At 46.0% G+C, this 14391-nt stretch overlaps 1 protein-coding gene across 2 annotated transcripts in view; it reads right to left on the bottom strand.

Moving 5' to 3' along the window:
* PLCD1 (phospholipase C delta 1) overlaps positions 1-14391 on the bottom strand; it is a 57804-nt gene that overhangs the window by 12179 nt on the left and 31234 nt on the right. For both annotated transcript variants that reach the window (XM_009899122.2, XM_054171370.1), the window contains exons 4-8: positions 11704-11833; positions 7317-7545; positions 6015-6216; positions 3974-4118; positions 2797-2946 (exon numbers count right to left, since the gene is read on the bottom strand). In XM_009899122.2, the coding sequence (XP_009897424.1) occupies positions 2797-2946; positions 3974-4118; positions 6015-6216; positions 7317-7545; positions 11704-11833 (856 nt within the window). The remainder of the gene's footprint in view (positions 1-2796; positions 2947-3973; positions 4119-6014; positions 6217-7316; positions 7546-11703; positions 11834-14391) is intronic.

The raw sequence follows: 14391 nt of genomic DNA, 5'->3' as shown, positions 1-14391 counted from the left end.
TAAGCAAGGAAGTCCAGGAACAATGACTTGGAGGGTTTTCAGATATGCCTGGTATGTTGAATAACTGCATGCACTGTTGGCAGGTCTTTTAGTCTCATTCCAGGGCTGGGGGTTTGCAGCATATCTGGCTGGGATGTAGGGACAGAGGGATATGTCCTTGGCAGACCCCTGCACAGATCAGGGTTGAGGCAGAAGGGCCTGCAAAGAGCCAGCAGCAGCAGAGGCTGGATCAGCTCTTCCCTCAACCCTGGCAATGCCTGCAGCTTTTATGCCAGTTTTGACCTTTAATTTACTATTAAGACCTAAAGAGGGCAGCTTGAGGGAGACATTTAGCTGCTGTGTGTACCCAACACTGTTCCTGAGTGGAGCCTAACAAATCAGATGCCTGCCCTGGGGTGTGGTACGAATCGTTAGCATGAATCCCAACTGTGTTGATCTTCCTTTGATTGCTGACACTGCCCTGCTAACACAATCTCCAGCAATGCTTCACATGGTTTTATTTACAGCCTTTCAGCCCTCTTCCCAAAGGCAGCTCCCACCCTTTTTCTAGTCCTGGGCTTCCCCATGTCAGCTTCACAAGGAAGTGGAAAATCCAAAAGGTTTCTGGTTGTTTTCCTTAATGTTTCAGCTTCAGTGTACTTTCCACACACAAAAAATCAGCACTTCAGCCCTTGCACTCTCCTACTTCAAGCAGCAGAGAGGCAGAGGAAAAGTACTAGAGGAAAAAGGGTAGGTTTTGCTACATTGGCACTTTTTCTGCCTTTAAGCTAAATGATTCAGTTCCTCCAATGGACCATGTCAACCCAAATCCATCACTAAGGTAGATCTGGGCTGTTTTGCTCCAACTGGGGCCACATGCCCATCTGGGCAATCAAAGCAGGAGATTAGATGAGCATAGGAATGGGAAAAACATCTTTGGGAAGCTGTGGTTCACTCCCTTTTACACACACATCACACACTTCATTTCCTGGTATTTCTCCTTCCTTTCTTCATATCATTCCCCTGGTCACAAGGCAGTGTTTGAAAAGCCATCAGCAGCTTTCCTGATCCTGCACCAGGATAAATAGCAAGCCAGGACATGACATCCAAGACTTTGATTTTTCCATCTCAGTAACGGCCTGCAGAGACCTGCCTCCATTCTGGCTGTATCATCACCCTGAGAGAGTCAATTCTTAAATGGAGGCACCTTGACTGTGCCAGTGCAAAGGTCCTGCTGAAGCAGCAGCATGAAAAATTATGATTCATCCTAATTTATTGCATTGGTGCCTAGGGACCAATCCAGAGCAGCTTCCCTCTGTGCTAGGGATCACGTCAAGCCAAGCACGACACTCCCAAACAAAAGGGGAAAGTCAGGAAGGGAACAGAGGAAAGGGGAGAGGGAGAACAAATAAAGAAGATATTTTGGGTGGATTATTTTCCTCTCCTTTTTCTCCTGGTGACTGCCAGCTTGATCCCACCCACAAACTCCTTCCAGCTCTGGCTGTGCTCATCCAAGTTTTGGAAAATGATTTCTTTAGGAAAGAAATGCAATTGAAAGGCAACTGCAGCTGTCCACATGGAAGTCTGTTTCTGCCAAGTGCTTAAGAGAAAAGAAAGAAAGAAAACACAAATCCAAAGGGTGGAAACAGAAAAATGTTTCATTTTGGCTTCTGGTTTGGAAATTTTCTTTTTCTTTCTTTCTTTCTTTCTTTCTTTCTTTCTTTCTTTCTTTCTTTCTTTCTTTCTTTCTTTCTTTCTTTCTTTCTTTCTTTCTTTCTTTCTTTCTTTCTTTCTTTCTTTCTTTCTTTCTTTCTTTCTTTCCTTCCTTCTTTCTTTCCTTCCTTCCTTCCTTCCTTTCCTTCCTTCCTTCCTTCTTTCTGTCTTATCATGATTCCATTTCCATTTTTTCCATTGAAAGCTAATGATTCTATAGTGGAGGTCCACTGTTGAGGGCTCTGTATCTCCTTCTTCCTGCAGGGTTCCAGCTCAGCTCCCAGCTTCATGGCTGCCCTGATCCATGGGACTCACATGGGTATCTCTATGCAACCTCCTGCATCCCCTTGTCCTCCACAGACATCTCCATCTCCACCATCCCAGTTCATTCTCAGTGGCTACCCCAGGCCATTCTCAGTGGGAGGACACTTGGTGCTTGACACAGTTTTAGGCTACCTGTGCTGGTTTTCCTCTTGAAGTTTGAGAGGCAAGCAATCACAGCCCTCACCACTGCCTAATCAGAAATCTGGATCTCCACAGTAGAGCACCAAAGGCATTAAAGGAGGAGGGGAGCATATGCTACATCCCTCAGCACAGGGCAAAATATCTCACCTACCATGAAATGAAGCAGGATTAAAATCCTTGCTGGATTAAAACCACAGAGACATCTTGTAGTCACTCCTCATGGGGCTAATCTCCCCTGCATGTGTAGCAACCTAACAGTGCTTCAGAGGACTTTGGGGTGTGGGGACTAGACAAAAGACAGACCCTCAGGATTCAGCTTCTCTGGGACAAGCCAGAAAAGCAATCTCCTTATGGGCTGAAGGACATTTCCTGCCCTTGGTAAATGGATCAAGAATGTCCTCAGCCTTGCAGAAATGTCTCCTCTGAGACCTTAGGCAACAGGTCATCCTGTGCTTAATGTGCACAGGCTGCTTCTAGCCACTTTTGATTCTTACTCCACAGACAATCTCTGTTCCCCAGCAAGGGCTGTTCCTACCAGTTCTTAGGCATATCATTCACTACTGGGCACCCAGCAAGAAGACAGACCTCTTTTCTTGCCCACCTTTAGAAGGCAGAAGGTGCTGGAGGAGTCTTGCTTACCTCTGGGGAGGGGAAGTGGGATTTGTTTCCATCAAGTGGGGCAACCAAGAGCATGTCCTGAAGGATTGTTGTCATGTGATGAGCCATGACCTTCTGCTGGTCCACGCTGCAGTGGTTCTCCAGGGAGATAATGACAGGGTATGGTGAGGTCTGGAACAAGAGAGCCAAGGTCCATTGTGAGTGAATTGTGCCATTTCACCAGTTTACAGGAACTGATACAGATCCCAGTGCTGCTTTCTCTGGAAATGGTTTGGTATTCTGCTAAAATGAGCATTTGTTTAAAATGGACAGATTTAACTCTAGCTACTCAGATCTCTGCTGATGTCTTCCAGAGATGATGATTCAATGGACAGGGCACCAGGCTGCATCAGGATGCCTCCCACAGACTGGTCAGGGCACTTTGATGAAGCTCCCTATGCCTCCATTCCCTAATTGCGCTGTAGGTCAGAGCATCTTCCTACCTTAGATGAAGGATTGGGAAGGAAAGCTTTGCAATCACCAAGTTCTCTCAAATCCTTGGGTGACAAGAATCCCTCCTCCATCAGTGCATAGGCCTGGTCTGGTCCCCTTAGTCATTTTGTGTGCTGATGGCATTGTTATTGTCACTGCTTTGTAGCCCCAAAGGAAACTTGTTACTAGCACTCAAGTGCACTGAAGGAAAATAGCAGCCGCCTAATGGGCCTGGATGGCCCAAGGTCTTTTAGAGGCTGCTGGCCCTGCACCGTTGTTCGAGGCTCCAGACCTGCTTATTTCTTTCAAGGCAGAAAAGGAACAGCCCTTTACATCAGTCCCTCCAAAACACATGTACATGGGTTCCTCTAAATCAGGAATGGACCCTGAGACATCAGAGCCTCACAAACCATGGACTTCCTCATGTTTCCCCCCAGCTATGCTTAAGATATTTGTCATTTATATTGCAGTGGGGTCCAGGATGCAGCTGTGCTGGTACAGTTTCAAACTCATCCTCAGATGCTGCTCTGCCTGTACAGCAACTCCCAGGAACAGATCCCTGCAGAAAGCAGAAGATGGATGCCCAGAGAGAAGAACACATCTTGTGCCCGTGAGAAATGCTAGGGTGAAGTCTTCATTGCTTATACTGTCTGCTGGGAGGGCAGAGCCCTGCTATCAGTCTCAGATTATGCAATATGAGAAATCTTAGATAGTCCCTCATCCTTACTTTGAATGCATAGTTCTTGATGGCCTTAATGACATCACTGAAGAGGATCTTGGAGGTGAGAGTGTAGCCATGATAAATGACAGGCTCCGAGTTAGGGCCATCCCAGCAATCCAGTTCCACACAGCGGCAGCCTTTGGTGAGGGCTCTGGAAACAAAGAAGGGACCTGGTTGGGTTCTAAGTCTTCTGCTCCATCTGAAATGGAGGTGCATCAGGCAGAGTTATTGCCTGGGAAGGCTAGCAGGAAGTTTAGGGAACGAGGGAGAAAAGAGGAACTTGGAAAAACAGGAAAGCAGATGGAGAAAGGATGAGTTCAGGAGAGCTCAGTCAGTAAAGAGAGCTCAAGGCTGACCAAGGAAAGCACAGTGGGATCTGAGAAAGGAGGAAGTGGAAGTCCAAGATGAGAATTATCCAAACAAGAAGACATAGTGAGTGCCAGATGAGAAAGAACAGTCATGACTGTTCCCCACATCTTTTCCAAAGAAGAGAAGAGAAAATCAAGGGTGGAGACAGTGGAAAAAAGACAGTAAGACAATCAGCCTTAGAAGTCAAGCTGCAAAGCCTGGATGATGTGATTTCTTAATCCAGATCTGGAGAGACAAGAGAGCTGAATCCTCAGGGGTGGCAGGGAGGGAGCTGTGAGAACTCTAAGCAGCTGGGGGGCCTGCTAAGGGCCATTTCCCCAAACTGAATCTACTGACTGAATTTCCACTTGAAACTCCCACCTCTACATAGCCATATTTTCATTTGAATTTACTTTCAAATGTAGGTTCCCCCTGTGCAGACTTACCTGTCTAGGAGGTGGCTTTGTCTCTTTTACAGTAACTCCCTATACAACTCAGATAATACAACTCCTTTAACTTGTGGCAGTGAGAATCACAGAATCATAGAATAGTTCAGCTTGGGAGGAATGTGAAAGACCATCTAGTTCTGACCCCCTGCCATGGGCAGGGACATCTTCCACCAAGACCAGGGTGCTCAAAGCTCCATCCAACCTGGCCTTGAACACTTCCAGGGATAAGGCATCCACAACTTCTCTGGGCAGCCTGTTCCAGAATTACAAGAGAAGTGTTTTTACAACAACACACAACTCTGTGCTCTTAAGATACTGCAAGAGGAATCCAAACAGTTGTTGAAAATCACCTTTCACTTTCTACTCTTTTGAGCTGGTGACTCCAGACAGTCATTGTTCCTTGAGAGTCAGATAAGTAATGAACAAAGACAGAACTGCAGTCATTGGCTGCTTATAAGGAAGCAGTCTCTCTTGATAAGAGTACAGGTCAGAGCAGAAATAATGTAAGGCTGCTGTGCAGGTTTGAAAAGGCCAGCTGCAGACATCTGGCCATGAGACATCAGTTGCTGTTCAAGTCAGAAGTAAGGCAACACTTAATGTTCTGCACAGGAATGCTGTGGGAGCATCTGAGCTGCTAAAGAAGAACCAGACCTAAGTTTCCTGATCACCTGCACTGCTTCATTAGTTCTTTTGGTCTTTGGACCACTCCAACAAGGCCTCTCCAAAATAACCCCCAGCATGGTTGTAGGGGTAGCCCATGCCAGGGGTTACTCCCCAAAGGCAATACAGGGCACAAACATCATGACAGTATGCATCATTTTGGCTCCTTCCAGCCCCTACACAGCCCTGAAGCTCTATCCCAGAAATCTCTGCACCTTGGAGGCTCCTTGCACACCTCATGCCATACTCTGGGCAATGCAACCTACCCACTTAGCATCATGCTTTGAAAACTCTATGCTAGAGGGCTGCAGTCCAGCCTCCACATGACTGCAGATACTTTAAACTACTCCCAAATGTAGTGATTACACATCTTACAGTCAGGTGGACACCATATGGGGCCCAGCAGAGACCTAGGTCAAAGTGCTGTGAAAAGACCTGCTGTGAACATGGGCCACTCCACATTACCTGGTCTTGGGATGGGAAATTAGCTTGTGGAACCTCTTGCATCTAGCAGGACAGATGCACCCTGTATTTTCTGTAAGAGGTCAACCTCTCACTGACATAAACACACACACACACACATACAATACCTGATATAGGCTTCTGTGCTGCTTGGACCTGTGAGCTGGTCTTCCATAAGATAGGTATTGTGTGAGGATGACACCAAGTAGTGACTGAGAGGTTGAGTCATGTCCTGGTAAACCTTGCGGTGGGCAGAGTTGAATATATTCCCATCATCAGACAGCAGGTACATCAGGAAGCCATCTTTGGTCATAGCATTGCCCCTCTTGGCTGCCAGACAGACAGACAGAAAAGCCAGGCTAAAAATCTGACACCTCTAGCTTGAGCCATCCTCTCCACCAGCCATGCCTGCTGCTCCCCAGAGGATCTCAAAAGCAAGACCTGCTCCCTAGGCATTCAACTCGTAGTAAAGACATTGACATTGTTCAGATCATGACTACAGCTTCACCTGTCTGAAAAGGCTTTTTAAACTCCCTCCCAAGCACGGCTTTTTGTGACAATTACTGTCCTGAAAAGTGTCAAAGGCAGCACTTACCTCACCTATCTCTAGAGATCTACAGCATAAAGATCTCCATTAGAGCAATTCAAGCTTCTCTCCTGCCAACACACAGAAGCTGTCAGATGTCTAGACAGAATCAGATGAATCCTGCCTAGATTATCCAATGGATATATTGATTTGCAAAGGGTAAATGCAAAACAATGCAACTTCGTGGAGAAACTAGGGTCTCCTCATCTTGAGGGACTGAGCTAGATCTCAGTCTAATCCCCAAGCCTGCAAAGAACTGTCACCCTCTTGAAGGCATACCAAGAGAGTGCAAAACCAACCTATGAGCCTGTGCTCATTTCTTGAACACGTCCCCCAAGGTGCTACAGCCTGGCAGTTAATTTCTGAGCAGAAAGACAGCTCTGTGATTGCTTTCCTAAACAGCTGTCACCTTCTTGGCCCTCTACTTAAGAGATCTCATCACTCAACAGCTTTCCAGGTGCCCACATTCAAAAACATGCTTCCACTCCTGCTTCTGGAGAACAGAAATATTGCTGCATCCTTAACCTTGAAAAGCCATCTGAGGTCTTGGCAATTGAATGAGCCATCAGAGCCTTTCCCTTAGGAATTTCACCACACTCTAGCCAAGTCTCTATCAACCCCTCTCCAGCTGTCCATGGTACCCAAGCCAATACTGAAGAGAAGTATTTCCCAGGCTCTCCTGTGCCCTTCTCTCCTAGAGCTGCTAATCTTCCCCTCTAAGACTGGTGGTTTAGAAGCAGCTGTGAGGAGGAGATGACACAAGAGAAAGCATCAGCCAAGCAATTAATAGCTCATCACGAAAGCAGGGTTCTGAAAGAAACCCCAGCCAGTGTTTCCAACCTACCTCTTTCATTGGGCTCATATCTCTGGATTAAGGCAGGGGCAGCAACAACAGCATCCTCTTCTTGCTGTGTCTCATAGAGGAACCTCACCAGATTTTGGCAGGACATGAACCCTTCCGCATCTGAGTACTTTTGGAAGATCTTGTCTATTTCCTTCCTCTCTGTCAGTATCTTGTAAAATTCCTCTATCTCATCATCCTCCAAAGCCTCTGTCTTGGACTTGTCACAGTGCTGTAAACGTAGAGGGGAGAAGGAGTGAAAACCTTCTTTCCTTCTGGCATATGCCAGCCGTAATCTGCACCAGGGCTACACAACGCAGAACACAAAATAATTGGAAAGAGTTACTGGCCTGTGAATGAGAAGCACTTGGTCAATGACAATGGTTCCCACTGACAAGGCCAAGAGCCAGAGAACAGTTACAGTTATTGTTATTACTATTTACTCCTATTATCAGTGTGCTGTGGCCTCGAGTTCCACTGCGCTGCGTACTGTGCCAGCGGTGAGTTAGAAGGACAGCTCAAAGCAATCTAAGTACAAATCAAGGGAAGCAATTAACACAATGACTCTCAAACTATTAATGGAGACTGTGGCCCAAAATCCAGTAAGTAAAGTGAAAAAGGCCTTCCCCTTGATCTTAGCGGGTCTGAGCTTGGGCCTCAAGAGTCTGCTCAAGGCTAGTAGTAGGGCTGGTGGCAAAGATGGCATCAAAAGGGACTTCAAAAAAAATCCTGCTAAATAGGTGCATGTTCAGGCATCCAAAACATGCCTCTTGCCATGGAATTTTTCCATTCTCCTTCAAAAATCACCAAGTAACAAATTATCTCATCTTCTAAAGGAGCTGTAATTGGAGTTCTTCATGCCCCTATGTTCCTCGCTGCTTTGAGCTTCTCCGCCAGATAACAACTCTGAGGATTTGAATCAAATCCAGGCTCAAGTTGAGGGCTTGGCTGAGCACAAAAGATAAGCAATTTAAGATACACAATACAAAGCCTATATTTATCTAAAACACTCCTGGGTTCCATTTTTCATCAGAAATTACAAATGTTCTGTGGCAAATCCTGATAGGAATTTCACTGCTTGCTCCTAGCAGAATTCTCCATGAGGAGGTGAACAACTATTTTTCAGATGTGCAGCTCTGCATTTAGACATGAGCAGAGCAAAACAAGCTGCAAGGGAAAGCAGAGCCTCTTTCAGAGGGATCACTTATGGCAGGGAGCACTGTAGCACTTTCAAGTGTTCCTCCCTGCAGATGTCAGCAATTAACCCATTTCTAGTTAATGCCTTATGATGATGATGATGATGATGATGATGACGATTCCCTCTCTCCCAGTATCTAAAGCAAGCAAACAGACCCTTAGCAGCAGTGTCCTCACCTTGTACAGCCTACTCCCATTTTACATGTTGGGTAAGTCTGAAACATCCCATTTCTATCATGGATGCCCAAACCCCTGCAGGCCATGGCTTGCCTCACTTAGTCTTTGGCCTAAAAATTTCTCTCTCTTCTTCAGGCTTGAACTTGGAATGGAAACTGCACTCCAAGCCACTCAGAAGAGGTTGTGGTGCATTTCACTTCACCCTCACAATGGAGAGGCTGCTGTGAGTTACTACAACTCAGCTGACAGATGGTAACTTGTAAGAGGGATTGAATTGCTTTTGGTCTTTGATCTCTTATGACAGACAGCTATTGTCCTGGGTTTTATGGCCAACATGCCTGTCTCAGTTTAACCAGTTGTCATACTAATCTCAGCCTAACTCTGCCAATGAGCTTAGTGATGGCCACAGTGGCTTTGACAGCACCCTAAGCAAGGTGATAATGAGGGACTTTCTTTTCCTACAAATTCTGCACCAGAGTCCTTCACTAGCAGTTTGTGGCACACATCTAAAGCAAACAAGATGATCATGAGGCATAGCATTTCACAAGCAGCACTGACAGCAAACAGTTCAGCTGGTCCTGATTTCAGAATCTTCTGGATACAAGCTCAGGGACTGGACAACCTGTGAAATGCTCAGTACTCCAGACACCTTCAAACTAGGTTGGAGCAGTCCAGGAATTGTCTTTTCCTTGTCTGTATGATCCTGTGCTTTGGCAGATCTTGCAAGCTAAGCTAAACATGATGCTTAGCAACAGGAAAGGGACTATAAAGAGGGAAACCAACTGGTGGAGACTGCAGGGATGCCATGAATGGCAGACACTCTTTCCTTTAAGACACAGCAGGGAAAAGGACATGATATTGCTTCTAGAAAACTGGCATTCTAAGTGATGAGTCTTGGGAAGTTGTTCATTAGGGGCCATTAAAGGCTGTTATGGAAACAGGACAATAGCATTGGCATCAATGATTATATTGCAGGACAGAACAGATGCATGGCATAAAAATGAGCTCCTTCTGCTTGGGCCATTAGAGCTCCAAATCAGAAAGGGACTCTCAACCCAAAACCCTGCATTTTATTTCACGTGCACGGATCATGAGCCACGAGTCCTGAATGAAGCCTGGCCTGCCACAAAAAGTCAGAACCTTTTGGACACACCAGAAAGAATTATTCAGATTGAAATGAAGTGAGCAATGAGAGGAGCTTTGCAGTTTCTGGTTGCATTGCCTATGTCTTACTCGGAGGTGTCTAAAACCTAGATGCGGACACAGAGCGATGTGACAAAAAGCCCAAATAACGTGAGAACGTGCCCTGCAGCTCTCTCTTGAATCCTTGATCACTCTTCCATCCTCTGACTAAATGAAGAAAAACCTCACTAAGACAGAGAGGATCACCCTCTTAATATGCTGTAATGTCTCTCAGTCCATCTCAGTTCAGGCAGTATGTGAATTGGAAATGTCATTGCTTTAGGAGCAAGACAGGCTCTTCCTGGAGGCAATTCAACCCACAAGAGATATGAAGGACCTCTCTTTCCAATGGCTGTACAAGAAACTTGTAACAATTACATGCCTAATGAGGGTCCTTCAACTAGCTGCCAGCACTTAGATGGGAAGAATTAAGGTTTAGTAATTACTTGGAGTCCTTAAGCTGAAAAAAAAGAGAGAGAGAATTGTCCTTCAAGTTTCCATTCCTAGAGTTCCCTTGCAACTATTTCAATAGCAGAGGAGGTTCATTGGATGAAGAGGTTGTGCCTCTGAAATAAAAGAGGGCCTTTTCAGATGTTTGAAGATGTAGAGAGTGATTCATCTGACATGTACTCTGTAGGATGAGGTGAATCACACCCCAGCCTCCATTATCAGCTTAACCTTTATTTGCAGTCTGTGTAGGTCAAGTGTTGTTGACTGCTTCCAATGTAGCTGTCTGCACTGGAGACCTCTCACTCCATCAGAGCGATCCCAAGCTATACTGCAATTTTTTCAGCATCTTCCTGAGCAGGGAATAAAGAACAGAATCTGCCAGCCAGAGCAGCCAGTACATCTGGAAGATTTTGCAAGCTGATCTGCTGATGACCTTCCCCCAGTTCTCACAGAGTTGCCAGAGAGAGACCTCCACAAAGCAACAATTAAGAAACTTGTACCTCCTTTGGGGGAACGTCCTAGAGGGAGATGTTGTCAGCCTTCCCTGCTATCTGATTACAGGAAGGAGCAGGGGAACTATTGCCTGCTGCCCAAACTCACCCAAACTCACCCTCTACTGATCAGAACAAGCATTTCTGGAACTGCCCACCCATGAACTGAAATCCTGCTTCAGACAGGCTGGAAGTTTGGAAATCATCCAGATGTTTTATCTCACCTCAAGCAGGAAGGCTTCTTCAGAGAGAAACCAAAAGCTTCACAATTGAGAAATTTTCATCCCTTCCTTATCTTCAGACAGGCTCAGACAGCAAGCTGAATCTTAAGAATTTAGACCTCTATGTCCCTGAGCAGCTCAGCCCAATGCCTTGGGCTATTACATCAACAAGACTGGCCCAGACATGGGTGCAATGTTACATAACCATCATGAATCTGGGAGGTTTCTCCCTAATTTGTGCTTTCCTTATGCCTGTCACTTGGCACCCTCTTCCTCTTGACAGGTGAGGAGCTGGAGTCATAACTGCAACCAAAGCAGTTTCAGCCAGACTCAGGCATTGATGTGTGGTTGTGGCACACAGAACCCTTGAAACACTTAGGACCCACATTGCCCTGGAATGTCACCTTTTCCTTTTTCTCACTTTATCTCTGTTTGTACCTAACCTTCTCTGATTCCTGCCAAAATTAAGTACCTGTGGTAAAGACCTTAACACACCCTCCTCAAAAGCATTGTGCTGGCCTAACTCAGTTGTTAGTGGAAATCTGCTGAGCACCAAACCCTGAGAGTACTACTATGGTATGAGAAAAGCTGCTGGGAGTTCATTTTAGCTAAGGCCTCCAACCAAAACTGAAACCTGTAGGAGCAAACACTGTATCTGCTTGCTCTCATTACCTGGAAAATCTTCTTGGCATGATAGTCATCTACTTCAATGTTCACTTCTTTCAGGAAGTCCTTGAGCTCTTTCAAGCTCATCTTGTTGTCTTTGTTTTTATCAGCTTTCCTCAGGCAGGTGTGAATCCAGCTGCAGGATGATGTAAGGAAATCTTTCCAGGCCAGTGCCCAGCCTAAATACCACCCTTCTGCTGTCCATGGCAGGGGGGAAATCTCTTCTAAAGACGCTGAACTACCTCTCCAGCTGCTGTAAATCAGCATGCTACCACTGAACAGCTTACATCATCTCACCTTCTGCTCTGAAAGAGCAAAATGGTGCTTTGGCAGAAGCAAAATGCATTGTAATACAAGCGATTGTGACCCCAGAGGAGCTTATCACCATCTGGCCAAGGCTGGATCAGTTCACTTTGCTCTGTAGGAGTTTCTGGCCGTGGCCAGAAACAGTTTGATATCTCTTTTATGTCAGAAAGTACATTCTGCTCCAGACTGTAAAAAGGAGATAGAGGAAGGATGAAAAGCTCCCAAGTGGAGTTTGGTAAACTCATGTTATGCATTTGGTCAATATTCAGCATATCAAGGTGAACATTGAACAGAGGTGCTCCAAATGAAGCCTTAATTTTTGTAACCCCCAAAAGGGCATTATCTAACAGCATTAGAAGCCATAGACATAACCCTAAAATAGAGTATTCATCACAGCTACCACCACATTCAAATATTTCCAAACTATGGAGATATGTGTAAGCTGTTTGTAAGCATTGTTTGTCTCATGGAAAGCTGAACTTTCTCTCTTTAAAAACCTTGGCAGGTGCTAAGCAATGACCTCATGCTGCATCTGTCTTAGCCTGCTAATATTAATATTCCCCTTCTTTAGACTTGGAAACAAAAATAAAGAGAGGCTGCCTTTCCCCATCTCCCAAGGACACACCAGGGTCCTGAACTAGGGTCTTGCTTGGACTGGTTCTTTCCAGAAAACCAAGCTTGAGTCATGAAGCTCCCATGTGCAGAGGATGCTCTGCTGAGAGCACACCACCTTCCACCCCAGGGTGGAGAACACTCCCTCCTCCAGCTGTGCTCTAAAGAACATCTGCTCAGAATGCCAATATGGTGCCACTGGCAGTGCTGCCCATTCATACTCAACCCCCACACCTCAGCTCCCCTTCACAGCCTTCCCTAGGCAGGAATAATACACAACTCTACTGAGCCAAGAAGAAATCCAGCCTGCCACAGCCAAAGGTGGGCAGCAGGGTTAGATGACATGAAACTGTGTGTAGAAACTACTGTAGACAGGCAGAGGTTGGTCTCTTCTTCCAGGCAACCAGCACCAGAACAAGAGGACACAGTCTCAGGCTGCACCAGGGGAGGTTTAGGCTGGAGGTCAGGAGGAAGTTTTACACAGAGAGAGTGATTGCCCATTGGAATGTGCTGCCCTGGGAGGTGGTGGAGTCACCATCACTGGAGGTGTTCAGGAGACTTGATAGGGTGCTTGGTGCCATGGTTTAGTTGGTTGGGTGGTATTGGATGATAGGTTGGACATGATGATCTTGAAGGTCTCTTCCAACCTGGTCTATTCTATTCTATTCTATTCTATTCTATTCTATTCCATTCCATTCCATTCCATTCCATTCCATTCCATTCCATTCCATTCTACTCTTTTTGCTCCAACAATTTGAAAAGAAAAAAAAAAGAAAAAAACCACACAAACCCCCACCTTTTTTAAAAGGTTTGCAGTCATTTCCACTGGTCATGAGCACCCAGATGTCATGTACATAACTGAAGTCAACTCTTGCAAGGCAGTATGTGGGCAGTGAAAGCATCTGCAAAAGGGTGTGCCTGTGTCCTGCCTCTGAATGCAGGATGCTTTCCTGTAATGTACCTCCCTGGCAGGATGAGCAATGTGTGAGGGAAATCAGAGAACCCACAGAGGGCACAGGCATGCAGTGGGCCCTCTCACCACAAGGGCAAGCAGCAAAGAGAGGAAAAGGGAGACTACAGACAGCTGGGGCCTCAGCCTGTTGCTTTAGTAAACAGCAGTGTCCAGTCCTCAAAACACCCAAACTCCCCAGGCACCTGGATCCCTTCAGGCTGCAGAGAGCTTAGAGGAGCTGGGTGAACTGAGCACTTCAGCTGAAATTCTTCCCATCTGATACAGACACCATTTTGCAGCCCTGGTTGAGGGTCTTCCTTTCACTTGAAGTGCCAATTTGGGCCTGGGTAGGCTAGGGAAAAGCTGTTCCCATTGCTGTATACATCTGCCTCCTGATTTTAAAGGATCTGCCAGCTTCAGGGCTCCCAGCTTTCCATCAGGAACCAAAGAGAGAGGACTGAAACTATCTGGCAGATAGCCCATGAATGTGCTCAGAACAGAAATTCTGCAGAACTTCTGGTGAGTGCTTTCCACCCAGAAGAAAAGCTCATACATAAATCCCAGAATCGAAGCAGGCAGTGCCAGGCTGCTCAAATGAAAGGTCCCTTGTGCCTAAAGTCTTCCCTAAACACATACCTGCAATCTTTGCTAGATAACCTATGCCAGCTTGTTGCAGAGTTGCATCTAATGCTTAATGAAACAGTACTCTGTGTGTAAGAGCATCAGGAGTACTCTGCAAGCAGGTGGGAGTGTTGTCTTTGTAGGAACATAGGAGTGAAAAGCATACCTGAGACGCCACACTGAATTTCTTGCTACCACAGGCA

Source organism: Dryobates pubescens, chromosome 21, assembly GCF_014839835.1.
Source record: "Dryobates pubescens isolate bDryPub1 chromosome 21, bDryPub1.pri, whole genome shotgun sequence".
Classification (NCBI taxonomy): Eukaryota; Metazoa; Chordata; class Aves; order Piciformes; family Picidae; genus Dryobates; species Dryobates pubescens.
This window is presented reverse-complemented; position numbering and strand designations above follow the sequence as displayed.